The 25,716-nt window shown below is 36.9% G+C and overlaps 1 protein-coding gene across 4 annotated transcripts in view; it reads left to right on the top strand.

Annotated features, from left to right (window-relative positions):
* The window catches only part of TMEM116 (transmembrane protein 116), a 162,400-nt gene that overhangs the window by 44,553 nt on the left and 92,131 nt on the right, over window positions 1-25,716 (top strand). For all 4 annotated transcript variants that reach the window (XM_042961695.1, XM_042961694.1, XM_007079611.3 and 1 more), the window contains one exon: window positions 24,889-24,993. In XM_042961695.1, coding sequence (XP_042817629.1) covers window positions 24,889-24,993 — 105 coding nt within the window. The remainder of the gene's footprint in view (window positions 1-24,888; window positions 24,994-25,716) is intronic.

Below are 25,716 nucleotides of genomic sequence, written 5' to 3'. Positions count from 1 at the left end.
TTTCCTTTTCATTCACAACTTGGCTAATTGGTATGAGAGGCTAACTTTTGGCCTGTCTTGGCTTTCGCCATGCCTTCCTCACTAAGCTTAATCATTTCTAGCTTTTGGTTTAAAGTAAGAGACGTACTACTCTTTCTTTCAGTTGAACACTTAGAGGCCATTGTAGGGTTATTGATAGGCCTAATTTCAAAATTGTTGTGTCTCAGAGAATAGGGAAGACTAAGGAAAGGGAGAGAGACCAGGGAATTGCCAGTTGCTACAGCAGTCAGCATACAGAGTTTATCAATTAAGTTCACTATCTTATATGGGTATGTTTTTTGGGGCCCCAAAACAATTGCAGTAGTAACATCAAAAATCATAGATCACCATAACAAATATGGTAATAATGAACAAGTTTGAAATCGTGAGAGAATTACCAGAATAAAATGGAGACACATGAAGTACACAAATGATATTGGAAAAATGGTGTCAATAGACTTGCTTGACACAGGGTTTCCACAAACCTTCAATTTTTAAAAGATGCAATATTTGTAAAGAGCTGTAAACTAAAGCACAATAAAATGAGGTATACCTATATTTTTAATTATATTTAATATTTATTACTTTATATCTAAATAGCCACATGCATACAGTAACTCTTCTGTTGGACAGTGCAAATCTAGATAATGATTTTATGGTTAGCCATAAAGATGGAGACCTGGCATTTTACTGTGATCCTGTGCAGGCTGTTTTTATGTGAACTCTTACATCAGTCACCCAAATTCTTGCCACTGATCTGTTTTGTAACACTGAGACTGCATCCCAAATTTTTGTGACTCACTGATGTCTGTTGCCTTCTGTTATTTTTAAAAATAGCTTCTCTGTTAGTATTATTTAAATGTTACTGTAGGGCTTTGCAAACTCCTGTAAATGACTATTTTTTGAATGCTTAAACTATGTGCTGTGGACTACAAAAAGTACTTTATATGTATTATTTAATGTAATTTTTATAGTAATTCTGTAAAGGTAGAAATTTTCATTTTTGTTTTATATATGAGGAAACTGAGGCTTAGAGAGGCGTGGGTAAAGTGTTAAGAAAAATTCCTTTCTCTGTCTCTGGGGTCAAATTTGACTTTGGATTAACTTTCTACTCTATTCTTATGGAACATCAGTTGTGTTACCAGGCAACACTGCTTATAGTAAAAAATGACCTTTGATAGATGAAATATACCTAAACTAGGAAGAGTGTAAATAAAGTGTAAATACTTGTTTGGAAGTTGTACTTCTATGCTTCTCTGGATATGGTGAATCTTGGAATTAGGCATGTTCCTAATAGAGATAATGGAAGCTAAATTAATGGACTGTATTTGTTCCTGCTTGGGACATAAGCCAAGGTGGCTGTCACATTTTGATAATGACAATGTAATCATGTCCCCGCATACTTAAGCTGTTACTTTTGAGAAGTCTGTGACTAGTTCTTGAAGTGCAGGGAACTTTTAATGGAGAGAAATGCCTGATGCTGCCCTGTTGGTACACTGTCTCCTGGTCTGTACCCTTTCAGTGCAAAACATGGCTTAGAGTAATCATGTGAGTTTGATTGGTTGAGCTTGGTGGGCTTTGCAAGAGATCAAGTAATTTGATCCACAAAATAAGTAAATGGGAAATTTCCAGAAGAAATACAAAGGCCAATAAATGAACATGTGCTCAATAATTAAAGTCTAAATTAAAATAATAAGAAGGCAAAAATTTAAAAGATAATACGAGTTGTTGACAATGTGAAAAAAAACAGGCATAGTTGCTGGTAATATCAACTGGCAAAAAATTTTGGTAGGCAATTTGGCAGTATCTCTCAAAATGATAAATTTTTGGAGCACCTGGCTGGCTCAGTCAGTTGAGCATCCGACTTTGGCTCAGGTCATGATCTTGAAGTTCATGAGTTCAAACCCCACCTCCTGCTCACTGCTATCAGCAAAGAGCCAACTTCGAATCCTCTGTCTCCCTGTCTCTGCCCCTCCTATACTTGCACACTCTCAAAAATAAATAAGCATTTTTTAAAAAAATAATAAGTTTTCATATCTTGTAGCGGTTTTACTTCCAGGAATCTGTTCTACAGAAATATGTGCACATCTGGGCAAAGAATTGCAAGGATGTTCATATATCATTTTTTTTAATAGCAGAAAGTTGGAACTCAAATATCTGCCAGTTAAGGAATAATTAAATAAATAATGGTGCATGCAAATAGTGGGAAAGTATCCATTCTTTCAAAGTAATGATCCCCAAGGGTATAAGTATTGAACATTGAGAGCTGTTTATATTATATGCAGGAAAGCTATTTGATACTATGTGTTCCTTGAAGGAAGAAGAGACCAAAAACTATGAAGTATTACTGGCCAGAACAAAACAAAAAAGACAAAACCTGAGTTTGATCTAATGAGGTGGTGATATATATCTAACCATCAATATACAGGAAATACAGAGACAGAAAAATATGATAAACTGTACGATACAGATGGAATCAGAAAAATCCATAATGTGGAAGATTATGGGATTAAAAAAATATGACTTCCGTAAATAAATAATTAAAAAAATCCAAAAAGATGGAAGGGGAAACTGACAGTTAAAAGAGATTTAAGGGGCTCCTGGATGGCTCAGTTGTTTAAGTGTCCAGCTCTTGATTTTGGTTCAGATCACGATCTCCCGGTTCGTGAGTTTGAGTCTTGCATCCGGCTCTGTGCTGACAGGGCAGAGCCTGCTTGGGATTCTCTCCCTCTCTCTCTGACCCTCCCCTGCTTGTGCTCTGCTCTGTCTCTCTCTCAAAATAAATAAATGAATTTTAAAAAGAGAGAGATTTAAAAATACGTATATTGCAAAGGCAGGACTTCTGGAAAGGTGAAGTTGAAACACCCTCTGCCCAGTGAAACAGCTATTTAAGTCTGAAAATTGTTAAAAAACAACCATGTAAAGTCCCTGGAAATTGTCCTATGGACATATAACAAATAGACAAATATTCAAGAAAATTTACTAAGTCTTAATAAGAACAGTGAGTCATTGGCATTTGACACATGACTTGTTTCCATCCTCCTCTCAGATTTGTGTGATGAAAGCTCTACTCTAGGTGTTTTATTGTGAGTGGGTGTGGCCAAGAAGGTGGAAGCTCGCTTCCCACCCAGCTCCTGGTGTGGGGCTACAGTTTCTTTCCAGGAGGGGCATGGGAAGACTGCCAACATCTTTCATCCTTTCCAGCCCAGTGCTCTGTTTCAGACAAGTGCAGCTAAGAGAACAGAGGCTTCTTTTTCCTACTCAGCCACTAATAATAGAGCAAAGGTTCTGCCTCAGATGCAACATTTATACTAACTTAATTCCAGTGAGATTAGTCCTATATAGTTCCACCCACTCTCCTTTTCCTTTTTGTGCTATTTTTTACACATACTACATCTCTATATATTAGAACCTAACAATGCATTGTTACAATTAATGTTTCTGTAATGTCTTAATGAAAGCTAAGAGAAGAAACGGGGAAACAAACATTTCTAGAGTTATATTAACCTTCTACCATTTCGGTTCCGTTTATTAACCTTCTTACCATTTGCGGTTCTGTTTATTCATATGATTTAAGTTACCACCTATTAAAATTTTCTTACTGCAGTATAGCCTTATTCCCACCCTATCCTTTGTACTATTGCCAAGTATAATAAAGTAAAAAAATCGTAAAAAAAAAAAAAAAAGATTCTCTCTCCCTTGCCCCTTTACCCCACTCGCACACACACTCTAAAATTAAAATAATTATTTAAAAAAACTAGTTTCTCTTGCCTGTGTTGGGCTCTGTGCTGACAGCATGGGGCGTGCTTGGGATTCTCTCTCTCCCTTGCTCTATTCCTCTCTCTCTCTCAAAAATAAATAAACATTAAAAAAACTACAAAGTTTTATTAAGACAGTGTAGTACTGGTATAAAGATTGACATATATGTCAGTGGAATAGAGCTGAGAGTCCAGAAATAAACCTTAACACTTTGGAACAATTGATTTTTGACAAAGTGGCTAAAACAATTCAATGGGGAACCATAGCCCTTTTATTAAATTGTGTTTAGTCAACTGGATATCTACATGCAAAAGATTGAATTTACCTTAGAGTATACAGAAGAATTAACTCCAAGTGGATTACAGGCCTAAAATGTAGGAGCTAAAACAATAAAACTCTTAGAGAAAACATAGAAGTAAATTTTTGTGGTCTTGGATTAGGCCATGATTTCTTAGATATTATACTAAAAACACAATAAAAGAAGGCTGATAAGTTGGACTTTATAAAAAGCAAAACCTTTGTGCTTCAAATAACATGATTAAGAAATGAATGAAAAGTCAGCTCACAAACCAAGAGAAGATATTTGCAAATTGTATGTGTGATAAGGGACTTGTATATACAATATATAAAGAATTCTTGTAATTCAATAAAAAAAAACCTAATTTTTTTTTAAATTTTTTTAACGTTTATTTATTTTTGAGACAGAGAGAGACAGAGCATGAACGGGGGAGGGTCAGAGAGAGGGAGACACAGAATCCAAAACAGGCTCCAGGCTCTGAGCTGTCAGCACAGAGCCCGACGCGGGGCTCGAACTCACGGACTGCGAGATCATGACCTGAGCCGAAGTCGGCCGCTTAACCGACTGAGCCACCCAGGCGCCCCAAACATAATTTTTAAAATGGGCAAATGATTTGATAGAGACATTTCTCTGAAGAAGATAAGATGGCTGATAAGCACATAAAAAGATGTTCAATGTGATACAACAGAGAAGATGTAACAGTTTTACAGTAATTAACTTCAAATATTTGAAGGCTCATCTTACATTCATGCATATAATTAAGTCCAGTGGTTAGAAATTACTTGTGTCTTAGTTCAATGAAAGGAGGATATTCTGACAGTTATTTTTCCTTTTGAGGAAATAGGAAACTATTTGTCCAAAGGGTTTTAGGACCAATTCCCTCTCGGTTGGAAGCATAGGATTATGTATTAGGGTTACTCGTTGTAACAAAGAGAAAGAGACTCTGGCTATCTTAAAGAGAGAATTTACTGGAAAGATGCAAATTGGAATACAGAATCTAAGGAACACTATAGAACCTGGCACAGGAGGGGCAGAAACAGGATAGTTTCAGGGATGTAGGTAGCCTAAATTAATTCACAGTTTCTTCAGGTTACCCTAGCTGAAATAAATGGGCGTTGCCTGTGCCCATGCTCCTCAAGATTGAGAAGTCCTAGGAGAAAGATTCCAGTTTGTTTGGTTGTTTATTTAAATGTTTATTTATTTTTGAGAGAGAGACAGAGTGTGAGCGAGGGAGGGGCAGAGAGAGAGGGAGACACAGAATCTGAAGCAGGCTCCAGGCTCCGAGCTGTCAGCACAGAGCCCAATGCAGGGCTCGGACTCACGAACCATAAGACCATGACCTGAGCCCAAGTCAGATGCTTAACCAACTGAGCCACCCAGGTGCCCCTCTAATTGGTCTGTTTAGGTTTTGAGTCCATCCTTGACTTAGGGAACTAAGCGATAGGCTTGGTGACAGGCTCACCAAGACTACACATAATCTAGGTGACATAATTCCACATAATGAAATTGACATGCTGTTATTGCAAGAAAGGGGAAATGGTATTTGGCAGACAAAAAACCCACACAAAAAACCCAAAGTCCATTTTAGAATGGATAACTTCCTATTTTTTAAATATTAGATATGAAAAAGGAGACTATTAACTGTCATATGCAGTGTGATGGCATTTCCCCCCATATTTTTTATTGTAGAAAACTATGTAAAATTTACCACCACAACCATTTTTAAGTGTACAGCTCAGTGGTGTCAAATACATTAATAATGTTGTACAACCACCATCACCACCCATCTCCATAACTCTTTTCATCTTTTTTCATCTTGTAAAACTGAAACTGTGTACCCATTAAGCATTAACTCTGCATTTTCCTTTCTTCAGCCTCTGGCAGCCACTACTATTCTACTTTCTGTCTCTGTGATTGTGAATACTCTGCATACCTCATATAAGTGGAATCATGTAGTATTTGTCTTTTTGTGACTGGCTTATTTCACTTAGTCTAATGTCTCCAAGGCTCATCCATGATGTAGCATATTGCAGAATTTCCTTCCTTTTTAAGGCCGAAAAATATTCCAGTGTGTGTGTGTGTGTGTGTGTGTGTGTGTGTGTGTGTACCACATTTTGCTTATCTACTCATCCATTGATGGACACTTGGGTTGCTTCCATGTTTTAGTTCTTGTGAATAATGCTGCTCTGAATGTGACTGTACAGGTACCTCTTTGAGTCACTGCTTTCAATACTTTTCTGTATATATCCAGAAATGGAATTGTGTATGTATCCAGGAACACTTTCACACCTGCCTGCCCACAGGGCTGAGGTTTGTGGATGGATTGCTGTTATTGTGGTAGGAGCTGAAAATGATGGAAACAAACCACAATTTGCCATCCATGCCTTCCCTGGAAAGCGGCAAGCCTTCAGTAGGTTCCAGTGTTTCAAAGTAGTTGTATCGGACAGATTCTGCCAGTGCAATTATTGTTTAGGTGGGATGACAGATTCCTGGTGCTTCCTATTCCACCATCTTCTCTGAATCCTCCCTAGGATGGCAATTATTTTAAAATGTGTATGCATGTGAGCACTCGCTTCAGTAGCACATACACTAAAAATGTGTATGCATGTGGACAAGGATTGGAAAATAAGATGAAAAAGAACATAGTTTACTTAGGAGTTTAAGATTTGGATACAGGGAGTTGTGCAGGGGGAAGCTTTATTTAATAATGTTTCTTTGCCTTACAGCTTTGAAACTTTGAAATATACATAAGAAAGTGCATAACAGAGTACAAGTTAACTGATAATTGTGAAATAGTATTTATGTAGCTGCCATACAGGTCAAGAAATATAACATTGACTACACCTCGAAAGCTTTCTTTGTGCTCCTTTGCACAAAGGAGCCAAGTAACAAACCAGGGACAGATGGTTCCCTCTTTCCAGAAGTAACCCAAACCCACTACCCTGATGTGATGATATCCTTACTTTCTTTGTGGTTTTACCTTCTGTGTTTGCATCTCTAAAATATATAGTTTAATTTTGTCTATTTTTAAGCTTAATATAAATGGAATTATACTATTTATATTCTTTTGTCTTGATTCTGTTATATGCAGCATCATATTTGTGTAATTCATGTTGTATGTAGCTCTAGTTTTATTACTAATTTCCATTGTTATATTCCTTAGTCTGACTCTATCATAAGTTATTTGTGCATTCTACTTAGGATGGACATTTGTGTTGTTGTTTTTTTAATTAGTTTTTCTTTTTCACTTCGTTAATATGGTTAATTAGACTGATTGATTTTCAAATGTTAAAGCAACCTTGTATTCCTGGGATAAACCCTACTTGATCTTGACGTTTTGTTCTTTTTTTATGTTGTTGGATGTGAGTTGTTAAAATTTTATAAAGAATTTTTTTACATCAGTATTCATGATAAATATTAGTCTAGTTTTCCTTGTTTGACAAGTCTTTGGTTTTCTTATCAGTGTATTTGTGGCCTTTTAGAATGAGTTTGGAAGCATTTCTTTCTCTTCAATTTTCTGGAAGTGTTTGAATAGGATTGTTATTATTTCTTTCTTCCTTAAATATTTGGTAGAATTCACTAGTGAAGCCATCTGGAACTTGAGTTTATTTTGTGGGAATTTTATACCAAGAATTTAATTTCTATATTAAATATAGAGCTATTCTTGGTTATCTATTTCTTCTTGATTAAAATTTAGTAGTTTGCATCTTTCAAGGAATTGCAAGTTCTTTCAATGAACTTCTGTTTCATCTGAGTTGTAGAATTTATTAGCATAAAGTTGTTAATTACATTCCCGTATCATTTTTAAAAAATTTATTTCTTTATTCTGAGATAGAGAGGGAGAGAGAAGGGCAGAAAGAGAGAATCCCAAGCAGGCTCTGCGCTGTCAGGACAGAGTCCAGTGTGGGGCTGGATCTCACGAACTGTGAGATCATGACCTGAGCCACAATCAAGAGTTGGTTGATTAACTGACTGAGCCCCCAGTTGATTAACTGACTGAGATATGTAACTTACACATTTAACGTGTGCAGTTCAGTGGCTTTTAGTATATTCACAGAGTTGTGAAACTATCATCACAATTAATTTTTGTATATTTTTATTACCTCAAAACCCCACACTTCTTATTCATCACCATTCAGTCCCCTTGTTCTTCCAGCAGTAGTTAACCACTACTATACTTCCTGTCTTTAAAATTTTGCCTATCCTGGACATTTCATGTAAATGGAATCATACATTTCATATAAATGAAGTCCTATAATATGTGGTCCTTTGTGACTGACTTCTTTCACTGAGAATAATGTCCTCAAGGTTCATAATATTTCAATATTCAAAGTTCGTAATGTGTGTTGCGGCACGTATTAATACTTAATTCCTTTTTATTGCTGGATAATCCCTTGAATGGTGATGGACTTTTGAGTTGTTTGCACTTTTTGGCTGTTATAAACAGTGCTGCTCTGAATGTTTGTGTATAAGTTTTTGTGTGGACATGTTTTCATTTCTCTTGGATATATACCTAAGAGTGCATTTGCAAGGTCATATGGTAACTCTGTGTTGAACCTTTTGAGGAACTGCCAATTTTCCAAAGTGACCAATTGTCTTATATCCTGATCAGTAGTGTATGAGAGTTCCAATGACTCCATCCTTGCCAACTCTTGTTATTACATCTGTCTTTCTGATTATACCCATTCTAGTAGGTGTGAAGTAGTAACTTACTGTTATTTCATTGATTGACTTTGAATTTCAATTTATCCTTCATTACTCAGACTAACTAACTTGTTCCTTATGTATTCCTTTTTATTTATTGATGTGTTCAGTTGGTAGTGCTTTGTATCTATGTTCATACTGCTCTGTAGTTTTCTTTCTTTGTCTTTGATACTATCTCTGTTAGGTTTTCTAATCAGGATAATTCTCTGTTCATGAAGATAAGCTGTGTAGTGTTGCCTCCTCTTTTTCTCTTCTGAAAGCATTTATGCAATACTTTGTAATTTCTTCCTTAAATGTTTGCTATAGTTTACCAGTGAAGCTATCTGCACCTGGGCCTTTCTTTGTGGAAAGATGTTTACTTATGAAAAGTGTATTATTTCCTCTTGTGTAATTTTTTGTAATTTGTTTTATTTAAGATATTTTCCAGTTTCATTTACAATGTAGAATTTACTGGCATAAACTTATTAATAACATTACAAAAATTTTAATGTCTTTAGGATCTGTGGTGGTAGCTTCTTTATCATTCTTAATATTGGTAATCCAATTCTACTGTATTTCTTTCTTGATCTTAGTTTAAATGATTACCAGTTTTACTGATATTTCTAAAGAACCATGTTTTGATTTCACCGATTATTGCAGTTGTTTATTTTCTATTTTATTGATTCCCACTCTGTTATTTTCTTTCTACTTAATTTGGGTTCTTTTATTTTAGCTTCTTAAGGTGGAAACTTAGAATATTGATTTTAAACCCTTTAAAATTTTTTATGTAAACATTTAAAGTTACAATTTTCCCTGTAAACATTATGATAGCTGCATCTCACAAATTTTGGTGTCTAGTACTTTCATTTTTATTCAACTCAAAATATTTTCTGATTTATCTTATAATTTCCTCTTTGATCCATGGGTTATTTAGAAGAGTGTTTGTAGCCTCCAAATATTTGTTGATTTTCCAGATTTATTTTTGTTACTAATTTGTAATATAATTTTATTCTCAGAGAACATAAATTATAAAATTTTAATCCTAAATTCATTGAGAATTGTTTTGTGGCCTGATATGTGATCCATCTTGTAAAGTGTTCCATGTATACTTGAAAAGAATGGGTAATCTGATTATGTAATGTTATTTAACCTACAGATTTTATTCATTGCCTCCTGATTACCGCCCCCCCCCCATTAATGTCTTTTTTGGTCCAGGATCCCATCCAGAACCTCACATTACGTTTAGTTTTCATATTTCCTTAATCTCATTTAATCTGGGACAGTTCCTCAGTTTTTCTTCTTAACATTGATGTTTTTTAAAAAAATATTTTTGATGTTTATTTTTGAGAGAGAGACACACAGAGTGTGAGTGGGGTAGGGGCAGAGAATGAGCGTGACACAGAATCTGAGGCAGGCTCCAGACTCTGAGCTGTCATCACAGAACCCAACGTGGGGCTTGAACTCATGAACCATGAGATCATGACCTGAGCTGAAGTCAGATGCTTAGCTGACTGAACCACCCAGAGCCCCTAATATTGATGTTTTTTGAAGAGTACTAGCAGGTTACTCTATAGTGTCATTCAATTTGGTTTGTCTAACTTGCTCATGTTTAAATTCAGTTTATACATTTTAGCAAGAATATCATAGAATATCACAGAAGTAGCATCACATGCTTCTCAGGACATCATCTCAGGAGGCATGTTTTATGAATACATCTCATTGCTGGTATTGTTAATTTTGATCACTTGGTTCAGTTGATTTCTGTCAGGTCTCTATTTTTCTCTCTCTTTTTTTGTCACCTTTAATCAAAAGTCATGTGTGTGTAATCACATTTTCTTTTTTTATCCAATGACACATATTTAAGTTGTTTCCATATCTTGGCTATTGGGAATAGTGCTACAGTGCCAGTATCTCTTTGGGATCGTTGTTTTCTTTCCTTTGCATATATTCCCAGAAGTGAGATTGCTGATCATATGGTAACTCTCCATGTCGTTATTCATAGTGGCTGTACGTTTCCTCCAATAGTATATATAAGGATTCCCTTTTCTCCACATCCTTGCCAATACTTGTTATCTTTGACTTTTTTTTTTTTTTTTTTTTTTTTTTTTTTTTTTAAGGAGAGAGAGAGAGACAGAGCATGAGCGGGGGAGGAGCAGAGAGAGAGGGAGACACAGAATCCGAAGCAGGCTCCAGGCTCTGAGCTGTCAGCACAGAGCCCAATGTGGGGCTCGAACTCACGAACCGTGAGATCATGACCTGAGCCAAAGTCGGACGCTTAACCGACGGAGCCACCCAGGCGCCCCTCTTTGACTTTTTTATAGTAGCCATTCTAACAGGTATGAGGTGATGTCTGTGGTTTTATTTGCATTTCCATGATGATTAGTGAGGTTGAGTACTTTTTCATACACCTGGTAGCTATTTGTATGCCTGCTTTGGAAAAATGTCTGTTTAGGTCCTTTGCCCATTTTTAAATCAGGTTATGTTATGTTATGTTGTTATGTTATTTTATGTTGTTATGTTATTTTATGTTGTTATGTTATTGCTGTTGTGTTGTATGAGTTCTTACATATTTTGGATGTTAACCCCTTATTAGATACAGGTTTTGCAAATATTTAATTCCATTATTTAGGTTGCTTTTTTATTTTGTTGGTTTCCTTTGTTGTGCAGAAGCTTTTTAGTTTGATGTAGTCTCACTTGTTTATCTTTGTTTTATTGCCTGTGCTTCCAGTGTCATATGCAAAATTCATTGCCAAAACTAATCTCAAACATTTTCCCTTGTGTTTTCTTCTGGGAGCTTAGAGTTTTAGGTCATACATTTAAGTCTTTAATCCATTTTGAGTTGACTTTTGTGTATAGTATAAGGATCCAATTTCTTTTTTTTTTTTTTTAATGTGGATATCTCGTTTTGCCATCACCCTATATTGAAGAGATTATCTTTTCTCCACTGTTTCCTTTGTCAAAGATTAGTTGACTATGTATGGTTAAGTTTATTTCTGGATTCTCAATTCTGGTTTTTTTTTCTATATGTCTTTTTTTTTTTTTAACGTTTATTTATTATTGAGAGACAGAGACACACAGAGCGTGAGCAGGGGAGGGGCAGAGAGAGGGGGAGACATAGAATCTGAAGTAGGCTCCAGGCTCTGAGCTGTCAGCACAGAGCTCGATGCGGGGCTCGAACTCACAAACTGCGAGATCATGACCTGAGCTGAAGTCGGTTGCTTAACCAGCTGAGCCACTCAGGCCCCCCTTATATGTCTGTTTTTATTCCATATTATTTTGCTTACTATACCATACTATAGCAATTGCAATAAGCGTTATTTTGCTTACCATACCATATTATTTTGCCTACTATAGCTTTGTGACATAATATGAAATCAAGAAATGTGATGCATCCATTTTTGTTCTTGCTTGAGATTGCTGTTGCTGTTGAAGGACTTTTGTGTTTCCATTTTTCTCAAAAAAAAAAAAATGCCATTGGAAGGGCGCCTGGGTGGCTTAGTCGGTTTAGTATCCAAAACTCTGGATTTTGACTCAGGTCATGATCCCAAGGTCATGGGATCGAGCTCTGCATTAGGCTCTGCACTGAGCACAGAGTCTGCTTAAGATTCTCTCTCTCTCTCTCTCTCTCTCTCTCTCTCTCCTTCTGCCCCTCTTCCCAGCTTGTGCTCTCTCTCTAAAAAAAAAAAAAAAAAAAAAAATGCCATTGGAATTTTGATAGGGATTGGACCTGTAGTTTGTTTTGGGTAGTATGGACATTTGAACAACCTTAATTCTTCCAATCCATGAACACAGGATATCTTTCCATTTATGTGTGTCTTCAGTTTATTTAATCAATGTTTTGAAGTTTTTGGTGCACAGATCTTTCATCTCCTTGGGTAAATTTATTCCTTTATTATTATTATTATTTTAATAGCAATTTCTTTTTTTAATATTTCTTTTAATTTTGAGAGAGAGATTGGGAGACAAAGGATCTGAAGCAGGCTTTAGGCTGATAGCAGAGTCCAGCATGGGGCTCGAACTCACAAATAGATCATGACTTGAACCAAAGTCAGATGCTTAACCAAATGAGCCACCCAGGTGCCCCTAACTATTTTATTATTTTTGATGCTATTGTCAATTAGGTTGTTTTTTAAACTTCTTTTCATATAGTTTGTTGTTTGTATTTAGAAACACAGCTGATTTTTTGTAGGTTGGTTTTGTATCCTGTAGCTTTACTGAATTTGTTTATTCTAAAAGTTTTTTATGGAGTTCTTGACATTTTGTATGTAAGAGATCATGTCATCTGCAAACAGAGACAATTTTACTTCTTCCTTTCCAATTTGGATGTCTTTTATTTCTTTTTCTTGCCTAACTGCTCTGGCTAGGACTTCCAGTGCAGTGTTGAATAGGAGTGGCAAGAGGCAACATCCTTGTCTTATTCCAATTTTAGAAGAAAAGCTTTCAGATTTTCACTGCTAAGTAATGATGTTAGCTGTGGGCTTGTCATATATGGTTTTTATTGTTTTGAAGTACATTTCTTTTATATCTAATTTGTTGAGAGTTTTTATTATGAAAGGATGCTGAATTCTGTTAAATGTTTTTAATGTAGTTGTTGAGGCGATCATGTGATTACTTTGTTCTGTTTATGTACTTGTTATAACTTTGTTAAATTTGTTAAGTGGAGCACAGTCAAGTGTACATCCCTCTTTAAGGGGCCACATGGCAAGGTCAAGGACAGACTGTAGACAGAGAGGCAGGATCTGGGTCTGTAGGTGGAATGCTTTGGGGTGCCTAGGCTAGGGCCAGATCAACCAATTCAAACCAAAGGAGCAGAATTTTCATAAGCCCATGGAGGTATTATCCAAGGAGCACATAAAGCACACTGGTGCTGGGAGGCAGGGGATACTGTTGGTCACAAGGGCTACTGGGGAGATCATATCAGGAACTTACATTTACTGTTACTCTGTGCACTACTGTCAAGGACATGCACTCACCTGAGGGGGCTAGTGTCAGTTTAAGGATATTGCAGATGCATTGGTTCAACAAAATGGAGGCCAAGGCAGCAGTGCCATGGAGTAGCTTAGGTAAGCTCTCAGCAGTGGTGTATCACATTTATTGATTTGCATATGTTGAAACATCCTTGCATTCCAGGAATAAATCCCACATGGTAATGGCATATGATCCTTTTAATGTTCTGTTGAATTTTGTTTGCTGGTATTTTGTTGAAGATTTTTGCATCTCTGTTCATCAGGGATATTGGCCTGGGATTTTCTTCTCTAGTAGTGTTTTTGTCTGGCTTTCAACAGGATAATATTGGCCTCCTAAAAGTATTCCATCCTCTTGAAATTTTTTGGAAGAGTTTGAGAAGATTTCACATTATTTTCTTTTCAAATGTTTGGTAGAATTCAACAGTGAAACTGAATGGTCTTGAACTTTTCTTTGTTGGGAGGTTGATAGTTACGGATTCTGTGTCTTACTCATTATTGTTCTGTTCAGGTTCAGTCATGATAATTTGTATATTTCTAGGAATTTATCCATTTCTTCTATGCTATTCAATTTGTAGGTGTATAATTGTTTATAATAGCCTTTTAGGATCTTTTGTATTTCTGTGGTATTGGTTGTAATGTCTTTCCTTTCTTTTTCTTTTTTTGACAGTAAAAAAATGGTAATTAAATGTTATTGGATCAATGATCCTTTTGTCCTATTACCCAGTTCATTATCTGTTAGTAACATTAAAAAATTGAAAGAAAATTTTTTTAATGTTTATTTTTGAGAGAGAGAAAGAGACAGAATCTGAAACAGGCTCCAGGCTCTGAGCTGTCAGCACAGAGCACATGTGGGGCTTGAACTCACGAACTGTGATATCATGACCTGAACCAAAGGTGGATGCTTAACCAACTGAGCCATCCAGGCACCCCTAATTTTTTTTTTTAATTTTAAAGAGAGAGGGCGAGAAAGCTAGCATGAGTTGGGGAGAGGGGCAGAGGCAGGGAGAAAGAGAGAATCTCAAGCAGTCTCCACACTCAGTGCAGAGCCTGATATGGGGCTTGATCCCACGACCTTAGGACCCTAGCTGAAGTCAAGAGTTGGGCACCCAACCAACTGAGCCACCGAGGCACTCCATGTTAATAATATTTTTATCAAATAATATACAGTTGCCAAAACTTCCATAATATTTTCCAATAAAGCTGATCAAAATCACTGAAGAAAATGTTTTTGACTGTAGTTGACACACAGTGTTACATTGGATTCAGGTATACATCATAGTGACTCAACATCTCTATACATTATGCTGTGCTTACTGTAAGTGTAGCTACTATCTGTCACCATACAATGCTGTTACAATATCATTGACTGTATTTCTTGTACCATGCCTTTTATTCTTGTGTAATGTCTCCTCTTAAGTTTCAGATTTTATTTACTTGAATCTTTTCTCCTTTTGTCTTAGTCAGTCTAGGTAAAAGTTTGTCCATTTTGTTTAGATTCGTAAAAAGCTCAGTTTTGTTGATATTTTTATTGTTTTTCATCCTCTATTTAATTTATTTCTGCTCAAATCTTGTTATTTCCTTCCTTCTACTATTGGGCTTGGTTTGTTCTTTTTCTAGTTTCTTGAGGTGTAAACTTAGGTTGAGATATTCATTTTTCTTTATGTAGGCATTTATTGCTCTAAACTTCTTAGAACTGTTTTTACAGTATCCCATAAGTTTTGATATGTTGTGTTTCTTTTTGCATTGGTCTCAAGATATTTTTAAAGTTTTCTTTTGACATTTTCTTTGCTGCATTGGTTGTTCAGTAGTGTGTTGTTTAGTTTCCACATATTTGGGAATTTTACGGTTTCCCTCTTGTTACTGATTTCTAGTTTCATATCATTGTGATTGGAAAAGATACTTGATATGATTTCAGTCTTCTTAAATTTGTTAAGACTTGTTTTGTGACCTAATATTTGATCCATTCTGGAGAATATTCCAAGTGCACTTGAAAAGGATGTATATTCTGCTACTGTTGGATGGAATGTTCTGTGTATGTCTGTTAGGTCCATTTGGACTAAAGTGTAATTCAAGTCCAGTGTTTCCTCATTGATCCTCTGTTTGTATTATCTCTCCATTGTTGAAAGTGGGGTATTGGAGTCCCCTTTATTATTGTATTGGTCCTTATTTCTCCTTTAAGATCTTTTAATAATTGCTTTATATATTTAGGCATTCCTCAATATATTTTGGTAGTTCTTCATTCCTTTCTTCATCTCTTGCTTTCTTCCTTTGTGATTTGATGTTTTTCTTTAGTGTTAGGTTTGGATTCCTTTCTCTATATTTTCTGTGTCTATTCTAGGGTTTGGTTTGTGGTTACCTTAAGATTCATATATAATATCCTATGTATATAGCAGTTTATTTTAAGTTAATAATCACTTAAGTTCAAACACATTCTAAAAGCACTACGTTTTTACTTGCCTCCCTGTTTTATGTATTTGATGTCACATTTTATATCTTTTTATTTTGTGTATCCCTTAACTATTTTAGATATAGTTGATTTTACTGCTTTAGTGTTTTAACCTTCATATTAGGTTTATAAGTGATTGATCCACTACCTTTACTATGTTTGCTTTTAGCAATAAGATTTTTTTCTTTCATAATTTCCTTCCAGTTATGGCCTTTTCTTTTCCCCTTAAAGAAGGTCCTATAACATTTCTTTGAAAGGTTGGTTTAATGGTGATGAACTACTTTTTTTGTGAAATTCTTTATTTTTCAATTCTGAATGATAATCTTGCTAGATGGAGTATTCTTGGTTGTAGTTTTTTTTCCTTTTAGCACTTTGAATATCCATATCATGTCACTCTCTTCTGGCCTACCAAGTTATTGCTTGAAAAGTCAGCTAATAGTCTTATGAGTGGTCCCTTTTATGTAACTAACTAGTTGGTTTTTTCTTACTGCTTTTAAGATTCTGCTTAATTCTCTGTTTAAATTATTATGTGTCTTGATGTGGACTTCTTTGGATTCATTTTGCTTGGGGTGCTCTTTGCTTCCTGGACTTGGATGTTTGTTTCCTTCCTCAGGTGAGGGAAGTCTTTAAGTTTTCTGCTTCTTTCTCTATTTTTCTGAGACCACTATAATGTGAATGTTAGTATACTCAATGTTACCCAGAGGTTCCTTAAACTATCCTCATTTTTCTTTTTCTTTGTAATGTTTTTTAAAACTATCCTCATTTTTCTTTTTTCTTTTTGTTCAGCTAGGATGATTTCTGCTACCCTCTATCAGATTGTTGATACATTCTGCATGTTCTTATCTGCTGTTGATTCCCTCTAGTTTTCATTTCAGTTATTGTATTCTTCATCTTTGATTGTTTTTTTAATATTTTCTATAAATTATCACTGTGTTTATTCTCCCAAGTTCAGTGAGCATCTTAATGACCATTACTTTGAACTTTTTATCATGTGGAGTGCTTATTTCCATTTCATTTAGTTGTTTTGCTGAGGTTTTGTCTTGTTCTTTCATTTAGAACATATTCTTCTGTCTCCTCGTTTTACCTGGTTCTCCGTGTTTGTTTCTCTGTATTGTGTAGACCTGCTGTGCCTCCTGGTCTTGATGCAGTGGCCTTATGTAGAGGGCATCCTTTGGGGCCCAGAAACACATTCCTCTCTGGTCACCGGAACCAGGTGCTCCAGGGATGTCTTTTGTATAGGCTGTATGTGCCCTTCTGTTGTAGCTGGCCCATTACTGCTATGGGTGCATGGTATGCAGGACTGGTGCCTGGCACAACTGGCTTAAAGGCCTGGCTGTGGCCGCTGTGGGTATGCTGGTGGTTGAGGCTAGCCCCAGGTGTAGCTGCATGCAGGGCCCAGCCACAACTGTTGTGAGTAATTGGTAGGTGGAGCCAGTCCCATCCCTGGCAGGAGCTGCTTTGGAGGGGGCACCTGCTATGGCAGGTGGGTTGGGTGGGGCATGTCCACAGGGGAATGTTGAGGTTGGTTGAACGTGCTTGCAAGGTAGGTGGAGAGTGTCAGAACAGGTGCCCACCGGAGTTGGGCTAGCTAGATTGAAGGAGGGCAAGAATAATGACATTTACCAGCATTTCCGTTCCTAGAGAAAGTTCCTATAGATTCCATCCTTCCATCACCTGCCCTAAAATTAGCCAATAAATCTTCATATATGGCCCAGGTTTTTTTTAAACTGCAGCCCTGGGGTGCTTGGGTGGCTCAGTCAGTTAAGTGTCTGACTCTCTCTCTCTCTTTATTTGAGAGAGCATGAGTGCAAGGTTGGGGGCAGGAGCAGAGAGAGGGAATCCTAAGCAGACTCCTTGCTCAAAACAGAGCCTGACACAGGGCTCCATCCCACAATACTGGGATCATGACCTAAGCCAAAATCAAGAGTCAGATGCTCAACTGACTGAGCCACCCAGGTGCTCCTAAGCATCTGATTCTTGATCTCAGCTCAGGTCTTGATCTCAGGGCCGTTGAGTTCATGCCTAGCTTTGGGCTCTGCACTGGGGGCTTGTCTTCCTGGTGCTGGTCCCCAGGGCAGGCAGCGCCCAATGTGGTGTTTAAACCCCTTGCTCCTCAGGGAGGACCTCCATGCCTGTGACATCCTCCCTACTGTGGGTCACTATGCTGAGGGTGTGAGTCCTGACCAGTCTGTGTCTCTTCCCCTCCAACTTTCATTGATGTGGCTTTTTCTTTATATCTCCAGGTATGGAAGAACTGTTCTACTAATCTTCAGATTGTTCTCAGACAGTTGCTTTGTATGTAGAGTAGCTTTGGTGTGTCAGTGAGAGGGGAGCTCAGGATCCTCCTATTCTACCATCTCCATCAGGATCCTCTCATGCCCCAAAAAAATTTTAAGCAGTTTATTGAGATGCAGTTCACGTAAGATAAAATTGACCATTTTTTAAAATTAATTAATTAATTTATTTATTTTAATGTCTATTTTTGAGAGGGAGGCAGAGCATCAGTGGGGGAGAGACAGAGAGAGAGAGAGGGAGACACAGATTCCAAAGCAGGCTCCAGATTCTGAGCTGTCAGCACAGAGCCCAATGCAGGGCTTGAACCCATGGAGGTAAAAGATCATGACCTGAGCCGAAGTCGAATGCTTAACCGACCGAGCCACCCAGGTGCCCCTGAAATTGACCATTTTAAAGTGAACAGTTCAGTGGTAATAGTACATTCAACAATGTGGTGAAACCCCCATCTTTATATAGTTCCAAAACATCTCTGTCATTCCAGTGTAAAACCCCTTTCTCGTTAAGCAGTTCTCCCCATTTTGCCTATCTGGAAACCACCAATCTGAGTTGAGTCTCTATGGGTATATCTATTCTGGATGCTTTGTATTAATAGAATCATTCAAAATGTGACCTTTTGGGGCACCTGGGTGGCTCAGTCAGTTAAGCGGCCGACTTCGGCTCAGGTCACGATCTCGCGGTCCGTGAGTTCGAGCCCCGCATCGGGCTCTGGGCTGACGGCTCAGAGCCTGGAGCCTGTTTCAGATTCTGTGTCTCCCTCTCTCTGACCCTCCCCCGTTCATGCTCTGTCTCTCTCTGTCTCAAAAATAAATAAACGTTAACAAATAAAAAAATAAAAAAAAAAACAAACAAAATGTGACCTTTTGTCTGGTTTTATTCACTTAGCATAATGTTTTGAAGGGTCATCCATGCAGCATGTATCAGTCTTTCACTCCTTTTTATGGCTGAATAGTATTTCATTGTATGGATATATCACAGTTTATTTATCCATTCATATGTTTATGGACATTTGGGCTATTTCCACTTTTTGGCTATTCTCAGTGCTTTTATGGTCACAGGTATACAGGTAGTTGTTTATTTGTTTTCAGTTCTTTGAGTTGTGTACCTACGAATGAAATTGCTGAATTGTATGGTAATTCTATGTTTAATTATTTAAGGAAGCACCAAACTATTCCCATTTTTGGTACTCTTAATTTCTTTGTATAGATTCAAATTTCTGTTATCACGTTTTTTCCGGAATGACTTCCTTTAACACTTCTTATAGTAATGGTCTGCTTCAGTGTATTCTCTCAGCTTTTGTCTGTCTGCAGAAGCCCTTAACTTTTGTCTGTGTTTTTTTTTTTTTAATTTATTTAAATTTATTTTTTATTTTTTTATTGTTTTAAATTTACATCCAAATTAGTTAGCATATAGTGCAACAATGATTTCAGGAGTAGATTCCTTAGTGCCTCTTACCCATTTAGCCCATCCCCCCTCCCACAACTACTCCAGTAACCCTCCATTTGTTCTCCGTATTCATGAGTCTCTTCTGTTTTGTCCCCCTCCCTGTTTTTATATGATTTTTGTTTCCCCTCCCTTATGTTCATCTGTTTTGTCTCTTAAAGCCCTCATATGAGTGAAGTCATATGATTTTTGTCTTTCTCCGACTAATTTCACTTAGCATAATACCCTCCAGTTCCATCCACGTAATTGCAAATGGCAGGATTTCATTCTTTTTGATTGGTAATACTCCACTGTGTATGTATGTATATATATATATATATATATGTATATATATATATATATATACACACCACATTTTCTTTATCCACTCATCCATCGATGGACATTTGGGCTCTTTCCATACGTTGGCTATTATTGATAGTGCTGCTATAAACATGGGGGTGCATGTGTCCCTTCGAAACAGCACACCTGTATCCTGTGGATAAATGCCTAGTGGTGCAATTGCTGGGTGGTAGGGTAGTTCTATTTTTAGTTTTTTCAGGAACCTCCATGCTGTTTTCCAGAGTGGCTGCACCAGCTTGCATTCCCATGTCCTTGGTTTTTGAAGGTGTTTTTGACATGTATAGAATTCGAGGTTGACATTTTTTTCTTATTAAAGTTACCTTAAAGATATGCCTGTGTTTTCTGGATTGGATTATTTCTTATAAGAAGTGTGATGTCATTATTATCTTTGGTCCTGTGTACATAATATGGCTTTTTACCCTGAATGCTTTTGTTGTTTTCTGTTTATCACGGATTTTCGTTAATTTGATGATAATGTATCTTGGTATGTTTTTTTCCATGTTTCTTATGCTTTATATTTTCATTAAATTTGAAAAAAAAATGGTTATTTATTCAAACATATTTTGTTTCTCCTTGCCTCTCTACTCCTGGAATTCCAGTTCTATGTGTATTAATTAGCCTTCTTGATATTGTCTCACAGCAAACTGAGGGTTTGTTCATTTTTTTAAGTGTGTTTTTCTCTCAGTGTTTCATTTTAGATATTTTCTATTTCTGTATCTTTAAGTTTGCTAATCTTTTCTTTTGCAGTTTCTACTTTGTCATAATTAAACTTCATATATTTTTCATCTCTGGAATTTCAAATTGGGTCTTTTTTATCTCTTCTATTTCTCTACTTGTCATGCTCACACTTTCTTCTTGGACATATAAAGTATATCATTAACGTTTTTTATCTATTTATTTTCATAATCTGTCATTTCTGTGTCCGTTTCCATTGATTAATTTTTCTCTTGGTTGTGGGCCATATTTTCCTGCTTCATTGCATCATTTATAATATTTTTTTTAAGAAGGCAAGGTAAACAAATAGCTTAAGTATTTTATTTGTTTGAAAGTAAGCTTATTAACATTATATAATGAAAATGTACAAAGAATAATGGTGCAGTTTTTGGTTAGATTTAAGTTAGACATTCATTAATAAGGAATCTTAGAATATGAATAGTCCAGAAATTTCTCTAAACCATATGGTCAGAACAGCTGTCTCTGAGTATTACCTTACTTTGAATGGTACTGGCATACATCTGAATTGAACTCAGAATTTTTCAAAATAAGCCCTAATTAATAAAACTTTCTATATTCAGACAAACAATTTTAATAAAACTTATTTTCCAGAAACAATAATAAAGGACAAAGCGACCACATTTTACAAAATGTGGTCCTGAACAAATAAAAAATGTATACTTCCACCTCCTCAAAACAGAGACTGCTTTCTTTTCCTCAACCTTGGAAACAAGGTGAAGAATAGTCTGCAAGCAAGTTTGGGCAGGGGTTTGCTAAAACAAAGCTCAAGCAGTTGAACATGGCACCTCTTAAAAAGAATTTGGGGAAACTTGACCAGAAAATCCAAATTCTGTTTTTAATGACAGATACAGAGGTGAACTGGCTTCTCCCAAGCAGCAGTGCAGGACGAGGGGAGGGTGGTGGGTGGGAGTGGTTGGCCCAGACCTAAGGGAGACTGTTTCTTCCTTTTTTTTATTTTGAAAAATTTTTAATGTTTATTATTTGTTTTTGAGACGGAAAGAGAGAGAGTGCAAGCAAGGGATGGGCAGAGAGAGGGGAGGACACGGAATCTGAAACAGGCTCCAGGCTCTGAGCTGTCAGCACACATGGGTCTCGAACTCACCATGAGCCATGAGATCATGACCTGAGCCGAAGTCAGATGCTTAACCGACTGAGCCACCCAAGTGCCCTGAGACCTTTTGTTTTTAGAGGTTCAGTGTTCAGGGAGCTCTTTGTGTGAATGAGAGGAGCACAGATTCCACATGGGTATTTTAAGGCATGGAGGCAAAGTATTTTTCAATACAACTAGGCAGAGTCCATGTGTTAAATGGTCCATCTCCAGTTTGTCCTAATTTCCTGACCATGCATTTGTAGAATTAGGACCACAGACCTTTGCTATGTGATTATAATCGTATCTAATATCCATCCTAACTTATGATTCATATTCTGTGCCTGGAAACAGTCCCTCTATTTAACAATAATACCTACACATAGAACAACCCACCGTTACAACTTATATGGTCACAAAACATTAGTGATTTTCTGTAGACCAGCAAATATTTTTGACCACAATTATTGTGCATCAAGTTCACAGCCAGAATCCCTGATATCAAAAATTTTTTCACAATATTAAATAATAATTTAAAATACACACTTGCACAAACACACACCTACTTCTTACAGGATTGTGCTCGGGGAAACTCCTTTTGTTGAGTGCCACGGAGGGCCTACTTTGCTAAACTGCTAAACTTTTTGTTTGGAAAATCTATCACAGTAGGTCACAGATGTTTACTGATGAGTAGAAAAGAAAGATACACTTATGGCAACCAGAAAGTTTTAAGGTCTTTCAAGTTCTATAAAATAGACCTGCAGAAATGTTTAAGTGTTCTTAGGATGCAAAGTTGGAGCTGAAATGTGATATCAAACCAGCTGCAAAATATACAGCAGCCATCTCTTCAGGTCAAACCTGGTACCTAGATATGCAAGAAAGCTTCATGACACCTAGCTTGTTGGCTTTGTCCCATATTCTTGCAATAATCTGATCTTATGTGGAGCCAGGCAGAGGGCCAGGCATGCTGCCACCTCAGGGAACCAGGGCTCAGCAGTGCCGGTGCGATCTCCATGGGCCGACTAAACGTTGCCCACCACTGAGGAGCCAGGACCAGGAACTGACGGCAGGCAGCAGTGGCCCAACCTCAGGCTCTTCAGTGGAGCTCACAAGCCAACCATGATTTATAATATTTTATTAGATGTTAGACATTACAGATTTTACATTGTTGATTTTATATATATATATATATATATATATATATAGTGTATGTATATATATATATATATATATATATATATATTCCTTTAAATTTGGTTTTGTTCTTGGATGTAGCTAACTGAATCTGTGGGATCCTTTCAAGGATTATTTTTGTAAGGCTTCCTTTAAACTTTCATTAGAGCAGTCTCTCATGTACAACTAATTTGGTACCATTAGTGAGGCAATACTCTTCTTTTTCTTCTTCTTCTTCTTCTTCTTCTTCTTCTTCTTCTTCTTCTTCTTCTTCTTCTGAAGTTTATTTATTCAGAGAGAAAGAGCAGGGGAAGGTCAGAGAAAAAGGGAGAGAGACAGTCCCAAACAGGCTCTCCACAGCCCAGTGCAGGGCTTGAACTCACGAATCGTGAGATCATGACTTGAGCCAAAATCAAGAGTCAGACACTTACTGACTGAGCCACTCAAGTGCCCCAGGAAGTACTCATCTTATGATTCTACCTTATTCTACAGTACTTTCATTTTCTGCTTATGTCTGAGGAAGTCTTTCTACTCTGGCTGATAAAAACACAAACTTATTCCTTTGAAGACTGTTCCACCTATTTCTCTATGGTGGGTTTTTTGTTTTTGTTTTTAGTAGGCTCCACACCCAGCGCACAGCCCAACGCAGGGCTTAAACTTACAACCCTGAGATCATGGCCTGAGCTGAGATCAAAAGTCAGATACCTAACAGGCTGAGCCACCCAGGCATCCTGCTCTTTGGTGGTTTTGTTCCTGATCTTCATGGTTTTCGATCTCACATGTGTATATAAATACTTAATCAAGGACTTGAGGGTACCTCTGCAAATTTCCAGAGCACTGTATCTCTGTGTGCGTACCTCTTCTCTGATAATCTGCTTCATGTACTGTAGCTGCCTAGGCCTGTCCAACTCTGAACTGTCTCTTCACTCACCAAGACAGCCCATCCATTTGGATTCTCCCTCATTGCACGTGTTCCCCTCACCACCACCCCCTACCTTGCCAGTGAGCTGGGGCACTTGTTTATTTTTCTTCTTTCAGGGATTACACTTCTATACTGATTATTATCTAATGTTTGAAAACCAAGTGTTTCATATATTTTTCCCAACTTTTAGTTTTTAGGATGCAAGGAAAATTCTGTTACTTCATCAGAGATGGGAGCAGAAATTTTTACTCTTGGATTTTGTCCTGTTGATTCCTTGCTATATCTTCCCAGTTCTTTGATGCTTTTAAGGATTTAAAAACTCTTTTATCCAGCATGTTTAAAGTTTTTAATGGGAAATTTGGGTCAAATAGCCTAGGCTATCATTATTAGAAATGGAAATCAGTATGGTCTTTCCAATTAAAGAATAAAATAGAAAAAGTATTCTAAGATACCTTCATAAAAGTGGAACAGTTGGGTGAGAGGGTGTGGATAATGCTGTGGTTCCTCTAAACAGTCAAAAGGATAAAATAAGGAATCTGGGACATATATTAGGCAGGCCTGGGTAGAATTCCCAGACATGAACCAGTTTTGCATGTAATGGATATTAGATGGTAAGTTACTAATAGACCATTAGGGTAGGATTTTTATAGTAGAAAATAATGTAATAAACTGAACGAAATCAGAGTGGGACAGTTACGATGAGTTGTTTTGATTTCCACCTAGATATTCTACATTTCCTCATCTCTTTACACCGTCAATTACATCTGGTATCTGTACAAAGAGCTGAGGATGAGACACAACCAGAATGGACAGAACACATTTGCACTGGTGAGTTTTATTCAGAGCTAACAGCTAAGAACAATATGCTAAAATAAACCTATATATCCTTGATAAACAGTGTAAGCAATCTGCACTGGCTAGGTGAATTCATGGAGGTTAATAAAAGAAAAATCATGTTCTCACAGAGTTTCCATTCTGTTGACAAGATTTTTTCTTCTCTCTTGCTACCAAAAAAAATAAAAAGGTTTTGATTATAGGAAACATTATTTACAGTACTGTCATTATTGCCTGGTTCCATCAAGTAAGGGAAATCCTTATTGGCTCTATGCTAATTCATCATTGTTGTTAGAGTAGAGAATAAGATCTTAGGCAGAGTCAGGGAAAGTGCTTAGTTTGCTAATGTGGGATTTGGGCTACAGGTACTGGAAAGGGAGAGTGTTCTGCTTGGCTGTATTGCTTCAGTATGTGTGGATAACAGATACAGTTTGCAGAAGGGCAGAGGAGTTAATGTGTGGCCATCAGAAAACAAGGTAGATCCAGGGAATAGTTTTCCTCCTTTGGTTCAGAGAGAGTTTGGGGCATTGTCTAGTATTACACTTACAAAAGAGAGGAGAACTCTAAGTCAGTGCATCTGGATTTTGTGTGTGTGTGTGCGTGTATGCATGCATATTTTTACCTATCAGATAATTTATTATTTCGAGTGTACAATCCAATGACTTTTAAAGCAGACTTACCAGCTTGTCTAATAGTGATCATAAATAAGTTCTAGAA

Source organism: Panthera tigris, chromosome D3 (genome assembly GCF_018350195.1).
Source record: "Panthera tigris isolate Pti1 chromosome D3, P.tigris_Pti1_mat1.1, whole genome shotgun sequence".
Classification (NCBI taxonomy): domain Eukaryota; kingdom Metazoa; phylum Chordata; class Mammalia; order Carnivora; family Felidae; genus Panthera; species Panthera tigris.
This window is presented reverse-complemented; position numbering and strand designations above follow the sequence as displayed.